The sequence below is a fragment of the Electrona antarctica genome (assembly GCF_951216825.1).
Source record: "Electrona antarctica genome assembly, chromosome: 4".
Taxonomy (NCBI): domain Eukaryota; kingdom Metazoa; phylum Chordata; class Actinopteri; order Myctophiformes; family Myctophidae; genus Electrona; species Electrona antarctica.
In genome coordinates, this window is record NC_136809.1 from 3,348,802 (window position 1) to 3,363,454 (window position 14,653).

The window sequence follows — 14,653 nt, forward strand, 5'->3', positions numbered from 1 at the left end:
CACTAGTCCCTTTCTAACATTTTAGTCTAGTTTTTATTTCTTGACGAAATTGTCGATAAAGTCTTAGATTTAGTCATCATAGCTTAGTTTTAATTTATTTTCCATTTAGTTTTCATCGGTGGAAAAAGGTAGTCGACGGACATTTTTCGTCATAGTATTATTAGTCGACGAAAACAACACAGGTCTGAGAACAGCCATTTTTGATTGATTGATTGAAAAATGTATTAACAGTTTGCAGAATTACAGTACATTATAAGCACAAACTCAATACAAAGGCTGTTAACTGTGAGTGGACGACCCAATTAAGCATAAACCCTGTTAGACTGCAGAGCACACAGCTGGTCTGAGAGGACAGCTGGTCTGAGAACAGCCATAAACCCTGTTAGACTGCAGAGAACACAGCTGGTCTGAGAACAGCCATAAGCCCTATTAGACTGCAGAGCACACAGCTGGTCTGAGAACAGCCATAAGCCCTATTAGACTGCAGAGCACACGGCTGGTCTGAGAACAGCCATAAGCCCTGTTAGACTGCAGAGCACACAGCTGGTCTGAGAACAGCCATAAACCCTATTAGACTGCAGAGCACATGGCTGGTCTGAGAACAGCCATAAACCCTATTAGACTGCAGAGCACACATCTGGTCTGAGAACAGCCATGAACCCTGTTAGACTGCAGAGCACACGGCTGGTCTGAGAACAGCCATAAACCCTATTAGACTGCAGAGCACACGGCTGGTCTGAGAACAGCCATAAACCTTGCTCCATGGTCTGCCTAGCCATGGTCACGTTAGAGTGACACTACCCAGGCTTTCATTTTTCGTGCAGACGAAATGAAAGCCTGGGTATCGAGGCTAGAGTGACACCTGCAGAGAGACTGAAGGCCTATACATAGTCTGGATTTTCGGTGGTGAGGTGACCACCGAACTACAACATGACGTCACTGAGCCGCGGTGAAGAGCAAACCACCGCCACTGCCCCAGCCCTTCTCTCTGTTTTTACTGTGGTCACCTCACCACCGACAATCCAGACTATGAATGAGCCTTGAGAGGACAGCCTGCTTTGACTCTAGAGCGGGATACGGAAATGAGGCTCATTCATAGTCTGGATTTTCGGTGGTGAGGTGACCACCGGAGCTGAAATAACGTTGAGCGGTGGTGAGTAAAAACAGAGAGAAGGGCTGGGGTGGTGGCGGTGGTTTGCTCTTCACCGCGGCTCAGTGACGTCATGTTGTAGTTCGGTGGTCACCTCACCACCGAAACTATTAAGGCTCATACATAGTCTGGATTTACGGTGGTGAGGTGACCACCGGAACTGTACTAACGTGGAGCGGTGGTGAGGTGACCACCGGAACTGTACTAACGTGGAGCGGTGGTGAGGTGACCACCGGAACTGTACTAACGTGGAGCGGTGGTGAGGTGACCACCGGAACTGTACTAACGTGGAGCGGTGGTGAGGTGACCACCGGAACTGTACTAACGTGGAGCGGTGGTGAGGTGACCACCGGAACTGTACTAACGTGGAGCGGTGGTGAGGTGACCACCGGAACTGTACTAACGTGGAGCGGTGGTGAGGTGACCACCGGAACTGTACTAACGTGGAGCGGTGGTGAGGTGACCACCGGAACTGTACTAACGTGGAGCGGTGGTGAGGTGACCACCGGAACTGTACTAACGTGGAGCGGTGGTGAGGTGACCACCGGAACTGTACTAACGTGGAGCGGTGGTGAGGTGACCACCGGAACTGTACTAACGTGGAGCGGTGGTGAGGTGACCACCGGAACTGTACTAACGTGGAGCGGTGGTGAGGTGACCACCGGAACTGTACTAACGTGGAGCGGTGGTGAGGTGACCACCGGAACTGTACTAACGTGGAGCGGTGGTGAGGTGACCACCGGAACTGTACTAACGTGGAGCGGTGGTGAGGTGACCACCGGAACTGTACTAACGTGGAGCGGTGGTGAGGTGACCACCGGAACTGTACTAACGTGGAGCGGTGGTGAGGTGACCACCGGAACTGTACTAACGTGGAGCGGTGGTGAGGTGACCACCGGAACTGTACTAACGTGGAGCGGTGGTGAGGTGACCACCGGAACTGTACTAACGTGGAGCGGTGGTGAGTAAAAACAGAGAGAAGGGCTGGGAAACTATTAGACTATGAATAACGCTTTACACACTTATACGTCTGTATACGTGGGAATTATCGGATGAGGAATCGCAGGCCTTAAACCGTCCAGAAGAAACAAGAGTATTGTGAGCCTCAAGGCAGACTGCGAGAGATGTAAACATTAATGCAAAGTAAGACTTTTGGGGTCAAAAGATGCTAAATGGGGGCGAGGAAATAAAAAGTAAAGTATGTTGCAGTCAGTGTACAGTATAGCTGTCGTGCTCACCAATGAGACGTTCTCCGAACAGTCTGTCAAACATGTCAGCTGCATGCGGGAGCGCTTGGTAGATTTGAACATCAGTACTTGGCTCCTGGAAATAATACGAGCCATTATGACAGTTAAACACAATGATAGGATCATTTAACTACATTTTGGGCGGGAACCCCTTTTGGTGTTTTATAGCATTATGTTACACTTTAGCTATTGAAAAATAGCAGGATCTACATGAGCTTGTAGGTCTGCTATTTTTGAAAAATCGTGAAAATGTGCCTCAAATCTTTGAATATATATTATTACAGAGTGAACATTTTAACTCAAATCTTTGCTTCTGGGGGGGGGGGTCCCTGGAACAACATATTTTCAGATGGGGGTCGTCGGCCAAATGCATTCATATTTGGGGGTCCTTGACATGAAAATGTTTGAGAACCACTGAAACACAGGTTTTTTCAGAAAGCTGTCAGGTTTTAGAAGGCATTTGTAGAAACTCAGGTCTAAATGGGTTAATTACAAATTGTGTGCTTAGTATTATCATGTTGAATTATATGACCTGCCGTAGAATAGATACAACTTTATTGATCCCGAGGGGAAATTCTGCTGTCATAAATACCATGCTGCTGAAAGCAAACTTTAACCAGATAACAAACAATAGACAGACAGTCACACCACCATCATTCATCACACAACTCTACCGTCTAAAACAAATAATCATCACTGTACGTACACTACAGTTTATCAGTTACTTTTAACCAAAACTCCATCACTTGTGGAATGCAACTTTAAACAATAAAGGCGAGGTGTTTGTGTCCATCTGTGTTCTCTTGAAAGCCAAGTTACTGTACATTCATGTGTCTGACTTAATACCTAACATTGCAAAACGTCAAGCCACAAAACCAGTATTTTATGACCCCTATTAGGGTATAAAGTTGAACTAAGTCCATATTGACAATGACGAGGGAGCTTGTAATCTTTAACTTGTGACACAAAAGGGTACCTGATGTGTCTTTTCTCTTCAAAGGTCATCGGGAGGTCTCGAATGGCGCCGATTCGGTCGCGCGTCGACATGGCAACCAGGTCTTTGACTAAGTTCTGTTCCTCTGTAATGAAAGGGATGAGAAGACATGGATAGCTGCTACCAATCTCTGCGTACAGCGCATGAAGAGAGACAGAAGACATGGATATTGGATAGATGCTACCAATCTCTGCATACAGCGCATGAAGACAGACAGAAGACATGGATAGATGCTACCAATCTCTGCGTACAGCCCACGAAGACAGACAGAAGACATGGATAGATGCTACCAATCTCTGGATACAGCGCATGAAGACAGACAGAAGACATGGATAGATGCTACCAATCTCTGCATACAGCGCATGAAGACAGACAGAAGACATGGATAGATGCTACCAATCTCTGCGTACAGCCCACGAAGACAGACAGAAGACATGGATAGATGCTACCAATCTCTGCATACAGCCCATGAAGACAGACAGAAGACATGGATAGATGCTACCAATCTCTGCATACAGCGCATGAAGACAGACAGAAGACATGGATAGATGCTACCAATCTCTGGATACAGCCCACGAAGACAGACAGAAGACATGGATAGATGCTACCAATCTCTGCATACAGCGCATGAAGACAGACAGAAGACATGGATAGATGCTACCAATCTCTGCGTACAGCCCACGAAGACAGACAGAAGACATGGATAGATGCTACCAATCTCTGCATACAGCCCACGAAGACAGACAGAAGACATGGATAGATGCTACCAATCTCTGCGTACAGCGCATGAAGACAGACAGAAGACATGGATAGATGCTACCAGTCTCTGCATACAGCGCATGAAGACAGACAGAAGACATGGATAGATGCTACCAGTCTCTGCGTACAGCGCATGAAGACAGACAGAAGACATGGATAGCTGCTACCAATCTCTGCGTACAGCGCATGAAGACAGACAGAAGACATGGGTAGATGCTACCAATCTCTGCGTACAGCGCATGAAGACAGACAGAAGACATGGATAGATGCTACCAGTCTCTGCATACAGCGCATGAAGACAGACAGAAGACATGGATAGCTGCTACCAATCTCTGGATACAGCGCATGAAGACAGACAGAAGACATGGATAGCTGCTACCAATCTCTGGATACAGCGCATGAAGACAGACAGAAGACATGGATATTGGGTAGATGCTACCAATCTCTGCATACAGCACACAAAGACAGACAGAAGACATGGATAGATGCTACCAATCTCTGCGTACAGCACACAAAGACAGACAGAAGACATGGATAGCTGCTACCAATCTCTGCGTACAGCGCATGAAGAGAGACAGAAGACATGGATAGATGCTACCAATCTCTGCATACAGCACACAAAGACAGACAGAAGACATGGATAGATGCTACCAATCTCTGCGTACAGCACACAAAGACAGACAGAAGACATGGATAGATGCTACCAATCTCTGTGTACAGCACACAAAGACAGACAGAAGACATGTATAGATGCTACCAATCTCTGTGTACAGCACACAAAGACAGACAGAAGACATGGACAGATCATAGCTGCTACCAATCTCTGCGTACAGCACACGGCAGAATGCTGTTTCGACAAAATCAACACTGTTCTGTACAGTGTCCTGTATGCCTGTGCGTGCATAAAGCCTATTTACACGTGTACATTATTATTATTACTTGCGCAAGCAGAGCGCGCAAGTAATAGTTTTCGTCCAGGACGATGTTTGATGCGTATGCGCCGTGCCAGCGTATGACGTAATGACTACTTGTGCCTGATATGGCAGTGGTGCCAGATTACATACATGTATACGTAGGGGCATTACCTTTAATCCTCCCGACACTAAAACATATCGTCATTACGTCCCCATCGAAGACCAATTACACCCTGGCATTGGGTCCTTTAATCCACATCTTTATTACGTCATCATTGAGAGCTAGTTGTACCAGTTATACCCTGACGTCATATGCTGGCACGATACATACGCATCAAACGGGGTGCAAAGTAACCACAGTATACCGCTAATCAACTTACAAATTACATATACATAGAGGCATTTCCTTTAATCCACCCGACACTGATCGACATATAAAAAGACACTAAAAAGGGATCCAGGACAGTTCTAAATCGATAGAACTGTATTTATTTTATAGATAGAAACTTCTACCATACTTCACAATACTACTTTTTTACATGCAAAAACTAGGTACGTAGCAAATAGCTAAATCTAATAATTCAATATTTCAAACGTTCTTTCACAGAGAAACTGAGATTTGACAGTCTGTAGCGGTCGACAGTACCTGCGTGCTCTGCTTGCGCACCAGTAGGCCATGTGCAACAAGCAAGTAGGCACTCGACAGAGTGCAGTTCTAGTTATTATTATCATCACCATAAACAGGCTCTTACCATTTTCCATCTCACTCCTGATGGCGTTCTCAGTGAACACCTGATGGGCGGGGTCACCCTCCGGGAACATGCTCATCCTCCGCATCGCCATTCCTCTCCACCTCATGGTCATGTTACCTACACATGTTACCATACATGTTACCATACATGTTACCATGCATGTTACCATACATGTTACCATACATGTTACCTACACATGTTACCTACACATGTTACCATACATGTTACCATACATGTTACCTACACATGTTACCATACATGTTACCACATGTTACCTATACATTCCTCTCCACCTCATGGTCATGGTACCTACACATGTTACCATACATGTTACCATACATGTTACCTACACATGTTACCATACATGTTACCACATGTTACCTATACATTCCTCTCCACCTCATGGTCATGTTACCTATACATTCCTCTCCACCTCATGGTCATGTTACCTATACATTCCTCTCCACCTCATGGTCATGTTACCTACACATGTTACCACATGTTACCATACATTCCTCTCCACCTCATGGTCATGTTACCATACATTCCTCTCCACCTCATGGTCATGTTACCTATACATTCCTCTCCACCTCATGGTCATGTTACCTATACATTCCTCTCCACCTCATGGTCATGTTACCTATACATTCCTCTCCACCTCATGGTCATGTTACCTATACATTCCTCTCCACCTCATGGTCATGTTACCTATACATTCCTCTCCACCTCATGGTCATGTTACCTATACATTCCTCTCCACCTCATGGTCATGTTACCTATACATTCCTCTCCACCTCATGGTCATGTTACCTATTCATTCCTCTCCACCTCATGGTCATGTTACCTATACATTCCTCTCCACCTCATGGTCATGTTAACTACACATGTTACCACATGTTACCATACATTCCTCTCCACCTCATGGTCATGTTACCTATACATTCCTCTCCACCTCATGGTCATGTTACCTATACATTCCTCTCCACCTCATGGTCATGTTACCTATACATTCCTCTCCACCTCATGGTCATGTTACCTATACATTCCTCTCCACCTCATGGTCATGTTACCTATACATTCCTCTCCACCTCATGGTCATGTTACCTATACATTCCTCTCCACCTCATGGTCATGTTACCTATACATTCCTCTCCACCTCATGGTCATGTTACCTACACATTCCTCTCCACCTCATGGTCATGTTACCTATACATTCCTCTCCACCTCATGGTCATGTTACCTACACATGTTACCACATGTTACCATACATTCCTCTCCACCTCATGGTCATGTTACCTATACATGGACCAGGAGTCCTGCATTTATATCAGGCATTAACTGTCTGCATGATTAACGTTTATACTGTAGCTTATAGGACTGGGTGACAATCGGAGTAATCAATTGCCAGCTGGAGATCAAAATACCTATATTATTCTTTGCAGATTTTTTTTTGTTTTCTTTCCACATGAGAGAGAGTACAGCTTATTTTTGTTTGGCTTCCTTGATCACGATGAAGTTGTTTGGCTTTAATAATAATTGTCTGCTTTGAGTGAGCTTAGTATCTATACACTAATCAGAGAGTAATTTTCATTACATAGTTTGATCAAGAAATACAGTAGGTTTCATATATATATATTTTTTTACATGCAACTAAAACTATTCTGTAAATGGTGTCATGGTCAAAAAAAAAACACTTGTTTTTTTTGGCAGAGGAATGAATGACATTCTGCCACTTTGGATTTAATCAAACAAACTATTAAATAATAAGTACATGGACTTCCCTCCATGCTGTACAAAAGAAATAAAATCCCAAGATGAATGTGTTGCATTACTCTAGTCTACACGTACTCTAACTGATAGCAATGTGGACTAATGTGAGTGCTAAGCAAAGAGCATTATCATTCCCTCTCTGAATCGTAATGCTGTAGGCATGTGAAAAGCTACCTGTACGAGGACATCAGGACAATGCTACTGAATTTTGATACTACCACTACAACGTGAAAGCATGTTAATGGTCAATGACTCGTGTCAACAGATACTACGATGTCTGTTGACACAGTAAACCAGATGTGATAAAACACACATCGCTAGCCTGTATCATATCTAATCCATGTATCTATCTACGGTGTTCGTCCGTCCATCCGTGTGTGTACAGAACACGCACGCACGCACGCACGCACGCACACACACACACACACACACACACACACACACACACACACACACGTAGGCCTATGTACTGTATATGTATTGACACAGTACCATAGCAACATAGCATTTGAACATGGCAACTGTGTCAGAGTTTAAATAGTAGGCTATATAAATCAACATCCATACCTGATGTAGCTGCATGGTGGTGAAAGGGAGGTGCCGCCCGGTCCATTTGGAATGTGCTGTGACCTGGTAACAGAATGAGGGGAGGAATCAGGTACCTGACACAATAATATGTCACACAGAAAGAATGAAGGGAAGGGAGTTATGAGACTGTTGAATGAGGTACCAGAACCAGACACGCATTCTGTCACATAGCAACAGGTAGGAAACCAAACTGAACCAACGGTCTCTATAGTTTAGTCATGGATACAAGAGGCAGCACTACTGTAAATACCATTCACAGTCCATACTACTGTAAATACCATTCACAGTCCATACTACTGTAAATACCATTCACAGTCCATATACTACTGTAAATACCATTCACAGTCCATATACTACTGTAAATACCATTCACAGTCCATATACTACTGTAAATACCATTCACAGTCCATACTACTGTAAATACCATTCACAGTCCATACTACTGTAAATACCATTCACAGTCCATACTACTGTAAATACCATTCACAGTCCATATACTACTGTAAATACCATTCACAGTCCATACTACTGTAAATACCATTCAGTCCACACTACTGTAAATACCATTCACAGTACATACTACTGTAAATACCATTCACAGTCCATACTACTGTAAATACCATTCACAGTACATATACTACTGTAAATACCATTCACAGTCCATACTACTGTAAATACCATTCACAGTCCATACTACTGTAAATACCATTCACAGTCCATACTACTGTAAATACCATTCACAGTCCATACTACTGTAAATACCATTCACAGTCCATACTACTGTAAATACCATTCAGTCCATACTACTGTAAATACCATTCAGTCCATACTACTGTAAATACCATTCACAGTCCATACTACTGTAAATACCATTCACAGTCCATACTACTGTAAATACCATTCAGTCCATACTACTGTAAATACCATTCACAGTCCATACTACTGTAAATACCATTCAGTCCATACTACTGTAAATACCATTCAGTCCATACTACTGTAAATACCATTCAGTCTATACTACTGTAAATACCATTCACAGTCCATACTACTGTAAATACCATTCAGTCCATACTACTGTAAATACCATTCACAGTCCATACTACTGTAAATACCATTCACAGTCCATACTACTGTAAATACCATTCAGTCCATACTACTGTAAATACCATTCACAGTCCATACTACTGTAAATACCATTCACAGTCCATACTACTGTAAATACCATTCACAGTCCATACTACTGTAAATACCATTCAGTCCATACTACTGTAAATACCATTCAGTCCATACTACTGTAAATACCATTCAGTCCATACTACTGTAAATACCATTCAGTCCATACTACTGTAAATACCATTCACAGTCCATACTACTGTAAATACCATTCAGTCCATACTACTGTAAATACCATTCACAGTCCATACTACTGTAAATACCATTCACAGTCCATACTACTGTAAATACCATTCACAGTCCATACTACTGTAAATACCATTCAGTCCATACTACTGTAAATACCATTCACAGTCCATACTACTGTAAATACCATTCACAGTCTATACTACTGTAAATACCATTCACAGTACATACTACTGTAAATACCATTCAGTCCATACTACTGTAAATACCATTCAGTCCATACTACTGTAAATACCATTCAGTCCATACTACTGTAAATACCATTCAGTCCATACTACTGTAAATACCATTCACAGTCCATACTACTGTAAATACCATTCAGTCCATACTACTGTAAATACCATTCAGTCCATACTACTGTAAATACCATTCAGTCCATACTACTGTAAATACCATTCAGTCCATACTACTGTAAATACCATTCACAGTCCATACTACTGTAAATACCATTCACAGTCCATACTACTGTAAATACCATTCAGTTCATACTACTGTAAATACCATTCACAGTCCATACTACTGTAAATACCATTCACAGTCTATACTACTGTAAATACCATTCACAGTCCATACTACTGTAAATACCATTCAGTCCATACTACTGTAAATACCATTCAGTCCATACTACTGTAAATACCATTCAGTCCATACTACTGTAAATACCATTCAGTCTATACTACTGTAAATACCATTCACAGTACATACTACTGTAAATACCATTCAGTCCATACTACTGTAAATACCATTCACAGTCCATACTACTGTAAATACCATTCACAGTCCATATACTACTGTAAATACCATTCACAGTACATACTACTGTAAATACCATTCACAGTCTATACTACTGTAAATACCATTCAGTCCATACTACTGTAAATACCATTCACAGTCCATACTACTGTAAATACCATTCACAGTCCATACTACTGTAAATACCATTCACAGTCCATACTACTGTAAATACCATTCACAGTCCATACTGTAAATACCATTCACAGTCCATACTACTGTAAATACCATTCACAGTCCATACTACTGTAAATACCATTCACAGTCCATACTGTAAATACCATTCACAGTCCATACTACTGTAAATACCATTCACAGTCCATACTACTGTAAATACCATTCACAGTCCATACTACTGTGCCACAGACGTTCTCAAACATTTTCACGTCAAGACAGGAACCCACAGATTGAAAATGGATTTGCTCCGCGGCCCTTTATCTGAAGAGATTTTGTGCCAGCTATAGGGACCCCCGGAAGAGAATAGGCCTATTTATTTATGTTAAAAGATTTCTAAATTATTAAAAAATTGTCCATATTTTCTTTAGGATTTCTCTAACGGCATGAGCTCTGCTTGTAGATCGGCTATTTTTGAATAGCCAAAGTATAACATTGTATATATATAATATTCTGGGGGACCCCCTGACACCCATTCAAGGACCCCGGACCATGCACACCGTTTGTGTAAATCAGTGGTTCCCAAAGTGGGGTCCAGGGACCCCCAGGGGTCCTTGAGGGAGTTCCAGGGGGTCCCCAGCTAAATGATTAGTTATAGTTATAGAACCAAATGGACCCCTATGTGTCTGTAACTCTGAGAGTGTACAAATGGTCCATTTGGTTCCATTTGTACACTCTCAGAGTTAAATTAACATTGATTTTACAATATAAATTGGGGTCCCAGAGATAGAAATGCCATTAAATGGAGGAACGTATAGAGTATGCAGGTCAAACTGGAGGTCATTGAAATTAAACGGGTTGAGAATCTCTGGTAGAGCCGTAAAAATCTTCTCTTATGGGGGGTCTCTGGCAATATCTCTTCAAATGGGGGTCCGCGGGGGTAATTAGTATCAATTTGGACGTCCCTGACATGAAAAGGTTTGAGAACCAACCACATGGTGTGTAAATCACCTGATGCTCAGTCAGCGCTCACACCAAGAGGATCTACTGTCTAAATACTTCCCCATTTAGGCCTGACGTCGAAATAAAAAAAACGTTCGCTCTGAAAGAATATATATTCAAAGATTTGTGCCGCATTTTTACGATTTTTCAAAAAATAGCAGACCTACAAGCTCGTAGCGCGCCACTCGGTGGTGCGCTATGAGCTTGTAGATCTGCTATTTTTCAATAGCTAAAGTATAACATAATGCTTAGTTAAAACACCAAAAGGGGTTCCCGTCCAGAATGTGTTAATGTCAATGAAGTCCACACCCACAACACCAGAGGGAGTTCAACAAACCATGTGCAACCCAGATTCGGCACAAACAAGGGACTAAATTACTTTCGCTCCTATGCCACCAAAATGTGGAACGCCCTACCAACAGTCATTAAGACATGCGAATCCCTTGACTAGCCCCCGTAAAATCTGAATCCCCCACCCCTTTTTACCCTCACTGTATATGTTTCTTTTCCCTTTTTACCTTTTACCTCTATGATGATTTCCTGTTTTGACTATATAGTTGTGTATATTCGTACGTCTCTAATTGTTTTGATTAATTGAAAATGGTGGGCCCTATTGTAAACAAGTGTAATGCTTTATGGTGTCGTCCACTCACAGTTACCAGTTGTTGTATTGAGTTGTACTTGAAATGTACTGTAATTCTGCAAACTGTCAATCAATCAATCAATCAATCAATCAATCAATCAATCAATCAATCAATCAATCAATCAATCAATCAATCAATCAAAAAAACTCACTGCGGTCGTGCTGCAGTGCAGGGCTCTCTGGTCGAGGTGAGATGGTGACGGGCCCCATGGGGAAGCCGTCTCTCTGCCCCCAGTGAGGTGCAGGGCTCTCTGGTCGAGCTGAGAGGATGACGGGCCCCATGGGGATGCCGTCTCTCTCCGTCCAGCCCCCCCATGGTGGGACCGTCTCCGGGGGGGCAGCCGTCCTCCTCCCTCCTCCCTGCCCGGCCTGCTCCGTCGTCCTGGCATATGGGTTACCGACACCGTGCTGCTGCTGGGCGTTCCTGGATGGCAAACATTACGTCATACATGGGATGGGACACTTAAGTACGTACGTTGTGGTCAAAAGGTTAATCCCTAATAGTGGTTACCGTATTATGAGTCAGTTCAGGAAGGAAGTGAACTGAAATGGAAGTTCCCTCCGGGAAAATATCATGCATGTGTGTGTCAATAATATTGTGATGTAAACAACACTCTCTATGATAATGAAATAACACAAATGTAATCTCTGACATGCCAGCGTATAGTGAGAGGTTGGACTTGACTCTAACTGTCTAACAAACATAAACTGAATAGCATGCTTTTACATGATACTACCTGCTGTATGTGGTGTAGCATATACTCTCTGATTAGTGTATACAGTAGGTACTAAGCTCACTCATATACTCTCTGATTAGTGTATACAGTAGGTACTAAAGCTCACTCGAAGCAGACAATTATTAAAGCCAAACAACTTCATCGTGATCAAGGAAGCCAAACAGAAATAAGTTATACTCGTATGTACCTGTACTGTACACAATAAAGTACAACAATAAAGTACAACCTTGAACCTTGAAGAGAACACATCATTATTGATGCATAAATAATGCAATTTACAATCTATCAATTTAGGCATTTGGCAGACGGTCTTATTCCAGAGAGACTTACAGTAAGACGGCCTTATTCCAGAGAGACTTACAGTAAGCAAGAACAACACATGGTAACACATCAATGCATAGAAATAACAACACATGGTAATACATCAGTGCATAGAAGAAATAGTGATCTAGGATGTAAACTAAGAACCTAACATCCAAGGTTCAAGGTTCAAGGTTTCTTTATTTTCTCTCCCCGAAGGAGACATTTGTCTTGGACCCCAAAGACCCGCCCTGCAGCATACAGATACAATACAATACAATACAATACAAGACAACAAAGGCACACAGTGACCCGTACAACATTTAAATACCACACACCAACATACCTAGTGCAAAAGAGGGGAAGAACATCACCTCAAACCCTTCGACCCCTACCCTGTCTGCCCTCTGCAAGGACTCTGTTAAGGAGTGTGATTGACATCCACCCAGTAATATAACAGCGGCAGTTATGCTAAACATTTACATGAAAACATATCAGACCTTCTGTCGACTTCCAGAGTATCGCTCTGATGGTACGCAGGGTTGAACAATCCTCCATGGCCGTACCGTGACATGTGATGACCCTCGATGTGTTCCTTTTCTTACTCAACGTTGATCCTTTCTGCTCTGATCTGCCCCTCGTTGGAACATGGATCGTTTGTCCGTGAAGTCCTACAAAAGTCTACAAGCCATAAAGAACAGCCGTCAGACACTTGTTGGCTATAGCATTAATGGTATCTACAACGATGCCGTATAAAGTATAACAGAGCCAATAAGTATTTGCCATTCTATGACTGATACTTTCAGGATCCATAACAGCTTACTACTACTAGAAGTCATGTCAGGTTCAGTAGTAAGCATCGTGCTATTAAGGTGACAGCAAGAGTGACAGAAAGTTTGTCATGAGGAAACCTGTGTAATTGAACTCTCTGCATGGTCCCATTCTCAGCACTTCATTATTAATTCACACACAGCGGCTAAGGTTTCCAACACCATTAAGTGCGCGGTCATATGGTGCTGTATGACTCAAAGCCCAGTGGATATTATGCATAAACTATATAGGTCTATCTGAAATAACTAAGTCTAAAGTCTAATCTCGTCTAATCAGATCACAAACGTAACTGTTAAACGTTTACAAGAGAAACTATTTGAGTGCACAATAATGCTCACACCTATCCTGCCGTATATGGCACTACACTACACCGTGCATCAGTGATAGTCACTGAGTTTCTTACTTGAAATACTGATCGATAATACAGATCAAGTTCAATTAAATGCCAATCCTGTCTATTCTAAAGATCAGAAATTAGTAATAAATTAGTAGTACTGCTTTCCCGTTCTGCTTACCTGGCTGGTTAGGTTATTGTACTGACACAAAGTTATGTAAACTTGTAGCTCAATTCCAGCAGTCCAGGTTTGAGGATCCACCTGCAGACTGTAGTCAGAGAAACGCTGACACAGGGGACTGAGAAG

At 42.5% G+C, this 14,653-nt stretch overlaps 1 protein-coding gene across 1 annotated transcript in view; it reads right to left on the bottom strand.

Moving 5' to 3' along the window:
• The window catches only part of tmc5 (transmembrane channel like 5), a gene marked incomplete at both ends in the record, with an annotated part of 48,818 nt that extends 35,063 nt beyond the window's left edge, over positions 1 to 13,755 (bottom strand). Inside the window, 5 exons of the mRNA XM_079499460.1 lie at positions 2,389 to 2,473; positions 3,374 to 3,476; positions 5,817 to 5,933; positions 12,297 to 12,568; positions 13,682 to 13,755. Coding sequence (XP_079355586.1) covers positions 2,389 to 2,473; positions 3,374 to 3,476; positions 5,817 to 5,933; positions 12,297 to 12,568; positions 13,682 to 13,755 — 651 coding nt within the window. The remainder of the gene's footprint in view (positions 1 to 2,388; positions 2,474 to 3,373; positions 3,477 to 5,816; positions 5,934 to 12,296; positions 12,569 to 13,681) is intronic.
• Between the last annotated feature and the right edge of the window lie 898 nt (positions 13,756 to 14,653).